This window comes from Mercenaria mercenaria, chromosome 4 (genome assembly GCF_021730395.1).
Source record: "Mercenaria mercenaria strain notata chromosome 4, MADL_Memer_1, whole genome shotgun sequence".
NCBI lineage: Eukaryota > Metazoa > Mollusca > Bivalvia > Venerida > Veneridae > Mercenaria > Mercenaria mercenaria.
The window spans coordinates 81,808,864-81,825,788 of record NC_069364.1 but is presented as its reverse complement, the minus strand read 5'-3'; the positions used below and the strand labels follow the sequence as shown (position 1 = coordinate 81,825,788).

The following is a 16,925-nucleotide window of genomic DNA, read 5'->3' as shown; positions in this document are numbered from 1 at the left end:
GGGGATACCAATTCATCGAATTTGCTTGTTTTTTGATATTTTCTCTGTTAATTTAGGACATAGTTCAAGGAAAATTGTGGACACAAAGTTAAATTATCATTGCATTTTGAGAAAACAGACCAATGATAAGAAAAAAATTTAACAGAGTTACTAACTTCTCCCACCTAGGGCCATTCTTCACAAAATATTGCCAGTCAATTAAGAGGGCAACACACTAAAAATGTATATCAATCATAATTATATATCATTTATATATCATATAATTCATGAAGAGGTATGTAGGTTAAAAATGTACATAAAAATCTATAACTGGCAAATATGTTCAAATGTTAATATCTGTACTTTAAAGATTTAATGCGATTTTATCTTTAAATTGATTAAGAAAAAAAGCAATCAAATATCCTATCATATAAAGGGAAGTAATTTATAAACAACTGAAATGCATGGCTTTGGGAGCAATTACATGGTACTAATAAAACTTGTTTTTTAAAATAGATATCACTGAAATTTAATACTTGAGTTGAGCTGCACTGTATATCAGCTAATGTATTGCAATTTTAATAATGCTATATTTACCTATATATATAATAAGTAACAAATTAATAGCTTTTTTATATCTATCAAAACCAAACATCTTACTTTAAACTTAATTTTATTTTTTAATCAGTGAGAAAATTGATGAAAAAAAACCATATGTATTGTACTTTATCAAATAAAGGGGAAGTAATTTCATGTACCAACAAAAGAGAAGGTTAACTTGAGTGCCTGTGGCCTTGACCTTTCAGGGAGGGATATGGGTACTGAAACAAAACATTGTCTTGTAATGGTGAACATTTACACTAATTTATTTTATCATACATCCATGCACAAAAAGGTAACACAGCAGACAAAAAACAAGAGCTGTCAGAGGACAGCAACGCTCGACTATTTAACAGCCTTGTCGCTTGAATGAATAAGAAAGTCGAAAAAGGGGCATAATTTAGTAAAAAAGTAAAATAGGGTTATGGAACCTGCATAGTGCTTATCAGCTCATGACAGTGGACAAGTGTATGAAGTTTCAATCCATTCCCATTAGTGGGTACTGAGATACCAGCTTACATATAAGAATTTAACCCAAAAACTCCTAAGTTGAAAAAGGGGCATAATTCTGTAAAATGCAAAGTTGAGTTATTGACCCTTTGCACTACATGTCACATCATGACAGTGAACTAGTGTGTGAAGTTTCAATCCTTTCCCATTAGTGGATACTGAGATACCAGCTTACATACAAAAACTTAACCAAAAATTTCTATGTTGAAAAAGGGGCATAATTTTGTAAAAAAGCAAAATAAAGTTATGGGACCTGCTTTGTGCATGTCAGATCATGACAGTAAAAAGTATGTGAAGTTTCAATCCATTCCCATAGTGGTTACTGAGATACCAGCTTACATACAAAACCTTAACCAAAAATTCTAAGTCAAAAAAGGGGCATAATTTTGTAAAAAAGCAAAACAGAGTTATGGAACCTGTGCAATGTAAGTCAGTTTATCACAGTAAATAAGTGTGTGAAGTTTCAATCCATTCCCACAAGTGGTTACTGAGATACCAGCTTACATACAAAACCTTAACCAAAAATTTCTAAGTCAAAAAAGGGGCATAATTTTGTAAAAAAGCAAAACAGAGTTATGGAACCTGTGCAATGTAAGTCAGTTTATCACAGTGAATAAGTGTGTGAAGTTTCAATCCATTCCCACAAGTGGTTGCTGAGATACCAGCTTACATACAAAAACTTAACCAATTCGGGACGCGGACGCCGACACGGACGCGGATGCGGACGCCGACACATGGGCGAGTACAATAGCTCTACTATTCTATGAATAGTCGAGCTAAAAATCACCTAAATTTTTTATTTCCTAGTTTGACCTTGAAATTGAGCTAGAGGTCTTGGTCTTACATACAACAAATCAATTTGTAATGGTGACTGTTAGTGCCAAGTCACTTGAATATCCATAATCCAAAGTAAAGTTACTGAGTTATCTCTCCAGCAAAACGTGTGCTTATTTCTCAATCTAAATATGATAACCTACAGATATACATTTGCTTAATATTTCTTATGTCCAAATCAAGACGTCTTCTAGTTAAGTTTGTCATAGAATCGTTTACTGCAGTGCATGGCATTACTTTCAACATAGTGGCGAGCGCTCAGTTGTAAAAATTAACTGATCTTTATTCTATGGTTACCTTCCTAACTGTCACTGCTGTTCAACAGTTATCGTTGTTTTGATTTATTAAAAAAAATTGCTCATTTAATAGTGTATTCAATTTGCACTGAAATATGTATTAACAATAAAAAACACCACCTCTGGAGTTAGAAAAGTTGTTCAGTATGTTACAAAGTATTTGTGCAGTTTTTTACCTAGACCAAAATTAATCTGCTTACTAATTTAATTACACTCACCTGTCTAAAATCTTTCTTCGAAACTGAACCCTTTCCTCTGCGGTCGTAGGCAAGGAATGCTTGTCTAAAATCTTGATTGTGTTGAGCCATTCTGTCCTTGAGACGCGCTACAACCTCATCCGCTGACATTTCATTAGTTCTTCCATGTGCTACTCCGGATATTTTAGAATTTCTGTAATCAAAGTCATAAAAAGGCCATAAAAGTTAAGCTTAAAGTCTGAAATAAGTAGTAAAATTATTCTTTCCTAAAGATCAAGATTGTTGCAATACTGCACACAGTCTTGAATGTATTCCTAAAAATTTAAAGTATGAGACTGGGTCCACTGGGATTGAAATAGACAAAACAGTACTACCAACCAAGTTGGGTAAGTTTCTTTTCAATAATAGGACAAAGTATTGAATATCTGAAGTGCATTTTTAGTTGTATCAAAAATCTAATGTTATACTGTGGAATCATTAATATTCATTGGGGACTAATATCTAAAGATTTCATGATCCAGTTAAACCATGAAACTAAATATCAATTAACAAGAGTATTATTTAAATTCCCATTAATCTTTAAAAGTTGAAATCCACCACCAAATAGCCCTTTATGCCAAAACAAAATTAAATGACTTCATAGTTTACAAATCTAGCCATCTACCTGAATATATGACCCACCTGTAGTGTAAGTCTTCTTGACGTTTGAATTCCCGCTCTATACTACCATTAAATATCTGTGTACTTAGACCATTAAGATCACTTGGTTTAACGTCCACTTTTAATTTCTCTAAAAATTCAACGTAGTTCACCTGGCTATCTGTACGGTCCTCGCAACGACACAACATACTGGAAGTCAAAGTAATAGAACAATTATAGTGATTATCTTTCATGTCTCCTAGCATATTACTGAAATATAACATGAAATATATCTTGTAATTTTATAGCAAATATTTTCACAAAAAGGTCATTATAATTATGTGGAAGCACAAAATATGTGAAAACTCGGACGGATGCACACACAGACGCATGCAGGCACATACACCAAACCGCCATTGTGACAATTATGTCGAGCTCACTGCCAGTTGGCTCGACAAAAATTATAAATTAAAAGAAATAATAATAATTAACTGTGCATAATATATAAATGTGACATCTGGTTAAACTCAAGATATTTATGAAAAGATTTTTTTGCAATTGCAAGGTAATAAATATACTATCTACCAGGATGACAGATTGAAAAATGGTATACTTTATAGCCACATCAAAATAGTAATTAAAAATAAGTTCAAAATAAATATAGGATCAGGTTGTGGTTTTGCCCAAAGATAATTATGTTTATCAGTACTTCAGTGGAAATAATTTTACTTTGGTCACAGTGATGTGAATCTCTCAACACATTAAAAAGAAGAAAGAAATCATTATGTAGAAATGACAAAATGGCAAATCGAATGGAAGTCTGCTGGCTTAATTTACTATGGTAAGTTATTTCTAAAATGCATTTTTTACTGATTTTTATTTCAATTTGGCTAAAAAATCAATTTAAATTAGAAATTTTTTATAGCTGAAAATATTTTTCTAAATTGCTAAAAATGATTTCTTTTCAAATAAAGAAAGTTAAAACAAATTCTTTATAGCAAACAAGATAAAACTGCTAATTTTTGTAACTTTATCACTATGTATATCTTCAATTAAACACACACAAAAATTTTAGTACCAGTTTGCTAAAGTCTAACTTCTTTTGCTCAAAGTCACAGGTCCCTAAAAATTTGTTCAAGCTATTGTAGTTCGAGTCAACCAAGTTTTCACTGATATCAAACTTATCACAGAAACATGTACATCTGAATCTATGACCTTTAAGATTGTTTCAATATCAAGTTTAGTAAATTAATTAAGAAATATGAAAAAAAAAGCACAGTTTCAATTTCTGATTTTATCATATTTATACAAATTTAAAACAGTCGTAACAAAACACATCACCAAAGCAATATTTTCGTAAGATATGTGTAATGTCATACAAGTTCTTAAAGTAGCATTGGCACTGAGTCTAATAACACATTGTATCAAGAGAACACAGTTTTAGCATTGTGCATATCAAACTGCATTTATCTAAAGAAGTTAATTGTAGATGCGTTCTTTTCAACCATTCATTTGCATTTAATAAGATGGTTAGTTTGCAAAACCATCAAATACCGAGTTAAGTGAATATTACCTAATTTTAGACAATTTAACCTTACCTTAATTACCAATTTCAAGAGATGTGAAAAGCTGATTTTGAATTAATAAAAATTTAGCAGTATTTTAATAACTTATTTTGCCTGAATTCTTACAAAATTTTAAGGCCAATAATTATTTATCTTGCATTAAGATTTTCCCCTTTAAACTAAAGATAAAAGCTTGAAGACTATAATAAAGACTTGAAGACTAACATGTCTGTCCTTTATTTCAATAATATTTATCTATTTTTATTTTTTTTGGATTTAACGTCGCACCGACACAATAAATCTCCCAATAAGTTACAGAAGTATTTAGATACATTAATTAAAGTACTGTTACACAACATTACCATTCAATCCAACTTTTAAAAAGTTTCCATTTTCTGTCTCTTTTAATGATGGCAACTTCACATATCAAATAATTTTTTGTCTTTTACAGTTATTTTGTCTTAACTTCTGAAATATGTGACGTATATATCATCATGTTATTGCCAATTTAAGTATAAATATTTATTATTTTTAATTGATTTTTTTTTTTTCTTATTCAAATGTACTAATGCATATATCAGCAATGACACTGCATCCTTATACTGCTGCCTATTTCCCTCCATTTTAACGAAACATTATATCTGTTGTTTATTATTATTTCCTTAAGAAGACATGTAGCCAAAACGTTGGAGTATTAGTAATTTGTAAATTGATTTTTGGTTTTTATCCACTACATTACTTCTGAAATACGCAAATTATAAAAACATGAAAGAGTTATACCTTTGGAAGTGTTCATCTGACACTGGTAGGACATAATTATCTATTACTTTTCTAAGGTTTTTGTGACTGATATGGCCATTTCCCTTGTAGTCATAGTCCAACAATGCCGCTGAAACATTGCGCCAGTACTCGGTGATCTTCTCCTTTAATATATCTTCTACCTGAAAATCATAAAACAATTTCTTGTTACAGTATAACCTTTTAAGAATCAAAGAGTATTTCCTTGTTACGGTAAAACCTCTGAAATTTGTAGATTATTTTCTTGTTACAATATAACCTCTGAAAATCATAGAGCATTTTTGTTAAAGTGTAACCTCTGAAACCCACAGAGCGTATAACCTTTAAAATCATTGAACATTTCCCTGTGACAATATATTTCTAAAAATCATTGAATATTTCCTTCTTACAGTTAAAACCTATGGAAATCATGGAACATTAAATTTTGCTTGTACAGAAAACCCCTGAAAGCCAGACAACTCTCTACAAAGACAGAAATATTTTGCTGTCTCTCTAAACCATCAAAAAAGCACGTTTCATGTGCATTTACTTAATCTTCTGTTATTTACAGGTTTGCTGGTACTGTGTTTGACACAGGATGGCATTTCAGCTGCATCTCTGAACCATCAACATGGCACTAACAAAAACATCCACCTTGACAAAATATCACCTGCAAGCAATCTCTATGAAAATCAGCAACAAACAAATTTAAAAGAAAATTTGCAGAAAGTCTTAGATAGACCAGAAAAACTTCCGGAGAATGCAAAATTACTGAAGAAAACAAACAAACAACCTATACTCCATTCTGAAGAAGATCTGTACAAAATTTTTCACGAAAAAGACCCAAGACAACAAAATTCTCCAACTTTATATATGGTCTCTCAAAAAATGAACTCTCCAGTAAAGAAGTCTACAAATGTAGAACAGGAACAGGAAAGGAGGAATGACAGAACTCTCTATACGCTTCTACTTTTACCTTGGCTAATGTACCCTGTGAGTAAAGCTTCGTATTTCACAATTTTGGAATTGTTTAATGCATATGGCGACAAAAAAGGTGTATCAGACGAACTAGCATTTTTACTCCAAATTTTCCTACAGTGTGTTGATTTTGTGGCTCTTACCAGAGGACGTTTCAAATTCATTGATGGGGGAAATAATAATATGCAGCAGGAAATGCTCGATTATTTCCTAACCAAGATGGGTGCTTTGAACTATGAAAAGCTGGCTGTACAGATCCTACTACCTGCTAATGACTGGCCAGAGTATGAGGAGAAAAGGAAATGAACTGAAGAAAAATAGAAATCCCTCCTGTGTATTCAAGAACATATACATATGTGGTAACTTAAAAGAAAGAAAAAACAATCTGTGTTTAAAATTTTAGTGATCATTTCGGTTTTTTTTTTAATATTACTGACATTTTTCCCTAAAACATCATGTGGTAATAACTGTAGAGCAGAAACTTCGAAATACAACTGATAATGATAAAATGTTTTGTTTTATACTTATATCAAAGCTATGTGCATTTCAAAAACAATGAAACTGCACAGGTATTATGATTTGGGTTGAAATTGATTATTTCCTTTCTGGTTTTGTCGGAAATCAATTACCACAAAGAAACATGTATGCAATTTATCAAAACGTTAACACATTCTTTTAAAATTGTAAGTAAATTAGATATAAATTTCAGCAAAGGACACTAGTATGGGTCTAAAAAAGCTTCATATCTTGAATTTCCAACCTTAAAATTCTGGGAATCATTCGAAAGCAAAACTAACATTCAAGTCAAATACATTTTTTTTTTTTTTTCGTTTTTTTTTTTTTTTCACTATGTTTAACCTTGGTTACTTTTAAAACCAAAAGTATAACACTTGTGAAAGATTCGATAAAATATGGAAAAAATGTGATAAAATAAGCCACATTTTTATGCTCTGGGCTATAGTTTACGCCTATGAAACACTAAATCATTTTGCTAGGAAAATTTGATAAAATCTGATAGTTTTATTTTACTAAAAAAATACATGTAAAAACTAGAGCTGCTTTTGAGAAAAGCGCATGTCTCCCACAACTGCCTAATCATCTAAATGGTAAGTCAGTCTTTATATACTGTTTACTCACTACAAATATACCTTTGAAGAGTAAAAAGGCTGATTTTGGGTAATTCAAGGGCCATAATTTTGAAGTGCCTGGGGCGATTTGGCTATTTAATGAACTTGGCTAAAGAGTTATGGTCAAAAACATTTGGTTCAAGTTTGGTAAAGACTGAATGAGAACTGTTGGACTTAGAGCGCGGATAAAAGTGAAAAGCTTGATTTTCGGTAATTCAAGGGCCATAATTACAAAGTGCCTGGGCTGATTGGTGAAGATCGAATGAGAAATGTTCGACTTACAGTGCGGACAAGAGTAAAAAGGCTGATTTTTCGGTAATTCAAGGGCCATAATTCCGAAATGCCTAGGCCGATGTGGCTAGTTATCGAACTTGGCCGAGGACTTATTGGCAAACACATTCTGTTCAAGTTTGGTAAAGATCAGATGAGAAATGTTTGACTTAAGAGCGCAGACAAGATTTGTGACAGACATAATTTGTTTTCATTATTAGAGGTAAAATATGGAGGCGTAAGATTCATGTCGGGAGGAAATCATAATAGAATTTCAATTTGCAAAGTACACTGATTGGTTGCTTAAGGCAGGTATTTGCCTAATACAGTTGACAGCTAAGGCAAACAGTATATTGTTTTTGGTCTGAAAGGCTTATATTTAATTGTCACAAAAATAACAAAATTCTGACATGCCAATTTTGCATTATAATTTTTTAAGGATTTTTCTCCTGCACCCAGATATTCCCCTGATTGCCAGAATATTTAAACAATAAGTAAAACTACTTAAGACTAAAAAGTATAATTATAATGAAAAGAGGAAGAAAATAAACACTGAAACATACTTCATGTTCTGTCAAGTCCTAAACTGGTCATCTTGTACATGTCACGACTTTGTCAACAGTCATTTCAAAATTTCCAAGTGGTTTTTAAGGTAGTAGAGGTGTAATAGAGTACCTCCTTTTTGAAGAGTATTCAATTCCTAACATAAACCCACTTTTACTACAATTCTCAGGGGACGTAGGTTCAAACCCTACTGGGACCAAATTTTTTTTCTTTTATTTTCCATTTTTTTCTCGTAAGTTTTTACTTCTTTCAAGACCTATGATTGATTTATTGTACAAAAATGGGAAAAAAATAATTTGATAAGCGATTTTTTGCTATTCAAAGTGAATTTACTACTTAAACAGAAGGGGTAGAGTTACACATCTTTAAAAATATTGAGTTACATGTGGTAAAAGTTCTCTATTTTGCTTTCACTCTTTAGATTACATATTGTGGAAGAAATTTAGGTAGGTTTTACGTCTGCCCCAAGGTCATTTTTGAATGAAGTAAGCAAAATTCAAAACAGAAACACAGGATTCAACCTTATTTTTTCAATGTTGAAGTTAGAATTCTTTATCATTAAGTCCGTTTACTTAAGGAACCCTACATAAAATGATATTAATATTTTTATTTTGTGTTTTATATTTGTTTACCAATAGTTTGATGATTCTTGTATTAAAATTAATGGTAAAATGTGTTCTCTGCAAACGTTTTGTAAAGTGGTCATCACTTTGAAGTTTGTCTCTACTTGAGCTAGAGGAGATACCATAAGTTATACAAAATTTTGAAAAAACGGCACGGTAAATGTTATTAAAAAATTGCAAAGCAGTGCAAAACACGGTCATCTTTAAGAATATACCAAGCAAATGCTATTTTGCAAATATTGCTATTACACTCCTACTACCTTAATGCTGCTTTCCTTAAAATAGCCAGACAGAATCATGCCCCAACTGTCTGTTTTACTTATTCTATGACAGCTGTTCTTTTCATAAATTTCTTTTTAGTTATTTGAAATTAAAATTCCTTGATGAATGGCAGAGTTATGGAATGGACACGAACAGACCCTGTTAACCTTTGACCTCTAAGTGTGACCTTGACCTTGGAGCTAGGGGTCTGGGTTTTGCGCACGATACATTGTCTCATTATGGGAAACATTTACGCCAAGTTATTTCAAGATCCACTGATGGAAGCAGAGTTTAATGGACCAGACAAGAAGTGTGACAGACAGACGGAAGGACGCAGCCTATTTTATCTTTGAAAAACGCGGGGAACAATAAAGCATTAAGTTTAACGACCTAAGGAGAAACAAGAGCCAACTCACGAAAGTATGCTCAATTATTCCAAGGTTTGTCAGTAAACAGGTGTAGCCAAGTCCAAATTGTCCAAATTCATGTAAGAGTTATAGGCCCTGATGCTGTGATCATGTTCCAGTGCTCGCGCTGCCACCCGACATACTTGCCAAATGGCGATTATTTTACGAAAATGTTGAAAAAAATCCAAAAATGTGGAGAGAAATTGGGGATTATTTTATACTGAAGCTTCAAAAAATATCATCAAAAATTTGTATTACCTAGTGAAAAACACGTGTTTTTATCGACAAAGATGCGCAAGATCATATACAGGAAGTGCATGCCTCTAGGCAATTATCTAAGGCTGGGTGACATAACACAACAACAGATGCAACCAAATAAAACAGACGCTGGTAGAACATGTCGAATCATTAATATTGTATTTTCCATATCCAGCAAGTAGTAGTTAGGCTATTTCAATAAAAATACTTGCAAAACTTGCAAAATTACAACTGCTATTGGCGAAAATCTGGAAAATTCGTACCCGCAACTGCAGGGTATTTCAGACGACACAAATGCGGATAAGTCAATATACAGTGTCAGAGAAGGTAGAAAGCATCAATAATTTGATTAAATTACTTTTACTTTAAATGTTCTTTTATGAAATGAGCTGCAGATTCAACTAAAACACAAAAGTATTGTAGGTTTAAAAGATAGATTGTGTTTGACACTGTAAGGACCATATAATCGACATTATTTCCACACAAAAGTGATATGTTTCTGTAAAAACTTAATTAATGTAAGAAAAAAATCATAATGCATATTTTCTTTTATTCTCAACTTCAAAGAATATTAAAAAATGGTTCTTACTGATTTATTTACTTAAGCTACCTTTGTTTGTGCAAGGAGTCTGATGTCAGTATTAAACTAATGATGATTTTTAGAACTATAATTAAACAAGAGGACCATGATGGTCCTGAATCGCTCACCTGTCCCCACATGACCCAGTTTTGAATTGAGTATGACGTCGTTTTTTCTATTATTTGACATAGTGACCTAGTTTTTGAGCTCATGTGATCCAGTTTTGAACCTGACCTAGATATCATTAAGATAAAAATTCTGACCAATTTTCATGAAGATCCGTTGAAAAATATGGCCTCTCGAGAGGTTTTCATTATCTGACCTAGTTATTGACAGCACGTGACCCTGTTTCGAATTTGACCTAGATATCATCCAGGGGAACATTTTGACCAATTTTCATGAAGATCCATTCAAAAGTATGGCCTCTAGAGAGGTCACAAGGTTTTTCTATTTTTAGACCTACTGACCTAGTTTTTGACCACAGTTGACCCAGTTTCAAACAAGATCTAGATATCATCAAGATTAACATTCAGACCAACTTTCATACAGTTCCCATGAAAAATATGGCCTCTAGAGAGGTCACAAGTTTTTTTTTTATTATTTGACCTACTGACCTAGTTATTGAAGGCACCTGACCCAGTTTCAACCTGACCTAGATATCATCAAGGTGAACATTCTGACCAATTTTCATGAAGATCCATTCGTAGTATGGCCTCTAGAGAGGTCACAAGGTTTTTCTATTTTTAGACCTACTGACCTACTTTTTGATCACAGCTGACCCAGTTTTGCACTTGACCTAGATATCATCAAGATAAACATTCAGACCAACTTTCATACAGATCCCGTGAAAAATATGGCCTCTAGAGAGGTCACAAGGTTTTTTTATTATTTGACCTACTGACCTAGTTTTTGAAGGCACGTGACCCAATTTTGAACTTGACCTACATATCATCAAAATAAACATTCAGACCAATTTTCATACAGATCCCATGAAAAATATGGCCTCTAGAGAGGTCACAAGGTTTTTTTACTATTTGACCTACTGACCTAGTTATTGACGGCACGTGACCCTCTTTTGAACTTGACCTAGATATCATCAAGGTGAACATTCTGACCAATTTTCATGAAGATCCATTCATAAGTATGACCTCTAGAGAGGTCACAAGGTTTTTCTATTTTTAGACCTACTGACCTAGTTTTTGACCACACGTGACCCATTTTCAAACTTGCCTAGATATCATCAAAATAAATATTCAGACCAACCTTCATTTAGATCCCGTGAAAAATATGGCTTCTAGAGAGGTCACAAGGTTTTTCTATTATTTGACCTACTGACCTAGTTTTTGATGGCACGTGACCCAGTTTCGAATTTGACCTAGATATCATCAAGATGAACATTCTGACCAATTTTCATGAAGATCTTGTGAAAAATATGGCCTCTAGAGAGGTCACAAGGTTTTTCTATTTTTAGACCTACTGACCTAGTTTTTGAACGCACGTGACCCAGTTTCGAAATTGACCTAGATATCATCAAGATGAACATTCTGACCAATTTTCATAAAGACCTCATGAAAAATGTGACCTCTAGAGTGGTCACAAGCAAAAGTTTACGCACGGACGACGGACGCTGCGCGATCACAAAAGCTCACTTTGTCACTTTGTGACAGGTGAGCTAAAAAGTGTTGAATAACTGACTTTTTTTATGCACGCAATTTTTATGCGCAGGCTTTGGTTATTATTTTAGTTGGCTGTTATTTCAATTTGGCCAGAGCTGGCACTGCATTTTCAATTGCACCCAACATCTGTGTGAAGTTTCAACAAGTATCTGCATTGATTTTGGAGTAAGTAATTTCCATGAAAAACTTTAACATGCATTTTCCCAGTTGAAAAAGGGGCATAACTCGTCCAAATTACAATTCAGAGTTATGAGAAATGCATCTTTCACCATGTTTTATCCACATCAATAACTTGTACAAAGTTTCAATTCAATATCTGCATTAAAGCACAAAATTTCAACCTAGATTTTCTTAGTCCAAGAAGCGGGATAATTTAGTTGAAATTCAAGTAAGAGTTATGTTACTTGATGCTGTAACTTTCTGTTATTGACGGAATGTTGAGTGTAAAGTTTTAACATAGTATCTGCAATTTTGTATTGCACTCTTTCAAAATATTTACTCGAAATTTCTAAGTTAAGAAGTGGCATTACTCTATAAATACTGCAGTAGAGTTACACATCCTGTCACACCAATGAAAATTGTCACTATGAGCAAGTACAGAACTTTCACTTGAAAATCTTAAGTAATGAAGAAGATATTGGACTTAAAAAAACATTACTTAAAATTTCCATGTTAACAAGAGGGCCAAGATGGCCCTAGGTCGTTCACCTGAGAAACACACCATAACAGTGTAAACATGTTTGACCTAATGATTTCATGGAAAAAATATTCTGACCAATTATCATTAAAACTGGAGCAAAAAATCTTGAGTATAAACAAGTATTTTCTTTGATCTGACCTAGTGACCTAGTTTTTGACCCCAGATGACCCATATTCAAACTTAACCTAGAGTTCTTCAAGGCTATCATTCAGACCAAATTTCAAGAAGATCAATTGAAAAGTGCAGACTCTATCGCATACAGAAGGTTTTTCTTTGATTAGACCTAGTGACCTAGTTTTTGACCCCAGTGTACCCATATTCGAACCTGACCTAGATTTCATCAAGGCAACCATTCTGAACAAACATTATGAAATCCAGTGTAAAATGCAGCCCCTATTGCATACACAAGGTTTTTCCATTATTTAACCTAGTGACCTAGTTTTTAAACCCAGCTTATCCATATTCAAACTTGACCCAAATTTCATCAAGGCTATCATTCTGACAAAATTTCATGAAGATCAGTTGAAAAATACAGCCTCTATCACATACACAAGGTGTTTCTTTGATTTGACCTAGTGACCTACCTTCTGATCCCAGATGACCCATAATCAAACTAAACGTAGATTTTATCAAGGCAATCATTTTGACCAAATTTCATTAAGATCAGTTGAAAAATACAGCCTCTATAGCGTACACAAGTATTTTCTTTGATTTGACCTAGTGAACTACTTTTTGATCCAAGATGACCCATATTCAAACTTGACCTAGATTTCATCAAGGCTATTATTCAGACATAATTTCATGAAGATTTATTGAAAAATACAGCTTCTTTTGCATACACAAAGTTTTTCTTTGATTTGACCTAGTGACCTAATTTTTGACCCCAGATGACCCATATTCAAACTTGACTAATATTTTATCAATGCAATCATTCTGACCAAATTTCATGAAGATCAATTGAAAAATACAGCATCTATCGCATACACAAGGTTTTTCTTTGATTTGACCTAGTGACCTACTTTTTGATCCAAAATGATATGACCCATTTTCAATCTCGGCCTATATTTCATTGAGATTATTATTTTGACTTAACTTCGGAAGGATCAAGCGAAAAATACAGCCTCTATCGCATATACATGCTTTTTCTTTGATTTGACCTAGTGACCTAGTTTTTGACCCCAGATAACCCATTTTCGCATTCGACCTAGATTTTATCAAGGTTATCATTCTGACCAATATTCATGAAGATTAATTGAAAAATACAGCCTCTATCGCATACACAAGGTTTTTCTTTCATTTAACCTAGGGACCTAGTTTTTGACCCCAGATGACCCATTTTCAAACTCGGCCTAGATTTTATCAAGGTTATCATTCTGACCAAAATTCATGAAGATAAATTGAAAAATACAGCCTCTATTGCATACACAAGGTTTTTCTTTGATTTGACCGAGTGACCTTGTTTTTAATCCCAGATGACCCATTTTCAAACTCGGCCTCGATTTCATCAAGGTAATCATTCTGACCAAATATCATGAAGATCAGTTGAAAAATACAGCCTCTATCGCATACACAAGCCAAATGTTGACAGACGACAGACAGACAGACAGACAGACGCCGGACATCGAGCGATCAGAAAAACTCACCTGAGCATTGCTCAGGTGAGCTAAAAATGGGTATAAATCTGGAAATACTACAGGTAGCATTATGCATCTTGTGACACTAATATAAATTGTCACTATGAGCAAGTACAGCAAGATTCAATTGAATATCTTAAGTAATGAAGAAGACATTGACTTCATAAAAAATGTGGGCGCTGACACCAACACCTGAACAAGTGCAATAGCACACCTTATTCTTCAAAAAGTCAAGCTAAAAATATTGTGATGTGGTCATGAATTCTTTTAAAGATATATATTAGTATATCCACAAACGGTACAGGTCAATATCCTTAGATGTGATGGTAACCACAATTTTTAATATAAAATTTGTACTGTACTTGTATTACCATCTGATCAAAACTTGTTTATCTCATGATGGTCTGAACAACAGGTACTATCCGACCAGGGATACCTGACAGTGACATCATATTGTGTTTACTTTCCAATGTTTACCTTATATTGTACTGGGTTATCATTATGTTTCTTTACCGATAGACTGCAAGGATATGTAGCCCAGAGGATAACGTCACTGTCGTCACTGTCGTAGTAACCAAAAGGTACCGAGTTCGAATCCGGTCTGCGGAACTTTTATCCCCACACGATATTTTCTTATTCAACTATATAGTTATCTTGATTTTCTAGTGCTTCACGAATTATGCGTATAGAATAAATTCTGTAGAAAACGTTTGTCATTTCACTCCACATAAAATGACTAAAATGGCTAAGAAATGATTTTAACAGTAACGAGCCTTTGGAGAATAACGTGAAAGCAATATTCATTCTAAAACACAATGGACTGACGGTGAGACAGGCATATGTTGCATTAACATTGGTATACTTTATAATAAAATAAATGATTGATAATTTAAAAAAAAATAACAAGAAAAATATATAAAAACAACTTTTGTCAAATCAAGGAAAGCAAACGTAACTTATCTTTCAAACAATCTATGTTTTTGCTTTTTGTTTCGAACTTACATCAACTGCGTGACAAGTAGACAACACACCCACTGGGCCATACCTTACTTAGAGCTTCGCATATGATTAGGACCTATTTCTATCTATTATAAGTATACATCTGTTTGGGGATATACCTTGGTTATTTATAGTTTGTTGACGAAATGACGTCACTGTCAAAAATTGTCGGTGGATTATTATTATTATTATTAATGCACTTATTTCAAAACATCAATCCAGAGGTTGTAAATTCAATCCCTGTACAAAATGAATAATTTAGGTGAAGCAGGCAACCTGTGTTTTAATTCATTTGCCAATAACAAGGACGTAATTTCAAAACTGACCAATAGCAAGGCTGTAATTTCAAAACTGACCAATAGCAAGGATGTAATTTCAAAATTGACCAACAACAAGGATGTAATTTCAAAATTGACCAATAGCAAGGATGTAATTTCAAAACTGACCAATAGCAAGGATGCATTTTCAAGACTGACCAACAGCAAGGTTGTAATTTCAAAACTGACCAATAGCAAGGATGCAATTTCAAAACTGACCAATAGCAAGGATGCATTTTCAAAACTGACCAAAAGCAAGGCTGTAATTTCAAAACTGACCAATTTCAAAACTGAACAACAGCAAGGCTGCAATTTCAAAATTGACCAATAGTAAGGATGCCATTTCAAAACTGACCAATAACAAGGATGTACTTTCAAAACTGACCAATAGCAAGGCTGCAATTTCAAAATTGACCAATAGCAAGGACTGACCAACAACAAGGATGTAATTTCAAAACTGACCAATAGCAAGGATGTAATTTCAAAACTGACCAATAACAAGGCTGCAATTTCAAAATTGACCAATAGCAAGGCTGTTATTTCAAAACTGACCAATAGCAAGGCTGCGATTTCAAAACTGACCAATAGCAAGGCTGCAATTTCAAAATTGACCAATAGCAAGGCTGTTATTTCAAAACTGACCAATAGCAAGGATGCAATTTCAAAACTGACCAATAGCAAGGCTGCAATTTCAAAATTGACCAATAGCAAGGACTGACCAACAACAAGGATGTAATTTCAAAACTGACCAATAGCAAGGATGTAATTTCAAAACTGACCAATAACAAGGCTGCAATATCAAAATTGACCAATAGCAAGGCTGTTATTTCAAAACTGACCAAAAGCAAGGCTGCGATTTCAAAACTGACCAATAGCAAGGATGCAATTTCAAAATTGACCAATAGCAAGGCTGTTATTTCAAAACTGACCAAAAGCAAGGCTATAATTTCAAAACTGACCAATTTCAAAACTGAACAACAGCAAGGCTGCAATTTCAAAATTGACCAATAGTAAGGATGCCATTTCAAAACTGACCAATAACAAGGATGTACTTTCAAAACTGACCAATAGCAAGGCTGCAATTTCAAAATTGACCAATAGCAAGGACTGACCAACAACAAGGATGTAATTTCA

General features: G+C 33.3%; 1 protein-coding gene across 1 annotated transcript in view; it reads right to left on the bottom strand.

Annotated features, from left to right (window-relative positions):
* Window positions 1-16,925, bottom strand: part of LOC123553028 (EF-hand calcium-binding domain-containing protein 6-like) — an 87,197-nt gene that overhangs the window by 31,547 nt on the left and 38,725 nt on the right. The window contains exons 15-17 of the mRNA XM_053542301.1: window positions 5,401-5,561; window positions 3,098-3,265; window positions 2,438-2,609 (exon numbers count right to left, since the gene is read on the bottom strand). Of these exons, the coding sequence (XP_053398276.1) occupies window positions 2,438-2,609; window positions 3,098-3,265; window positions 5,401-5,561 (501 nt within the window). The remainder of the gene's footprint in view (window positions 1-2,437; window positions 2,610-3,097; window positions 3,266-5,400; window positions 5,562-16,925) is intronic.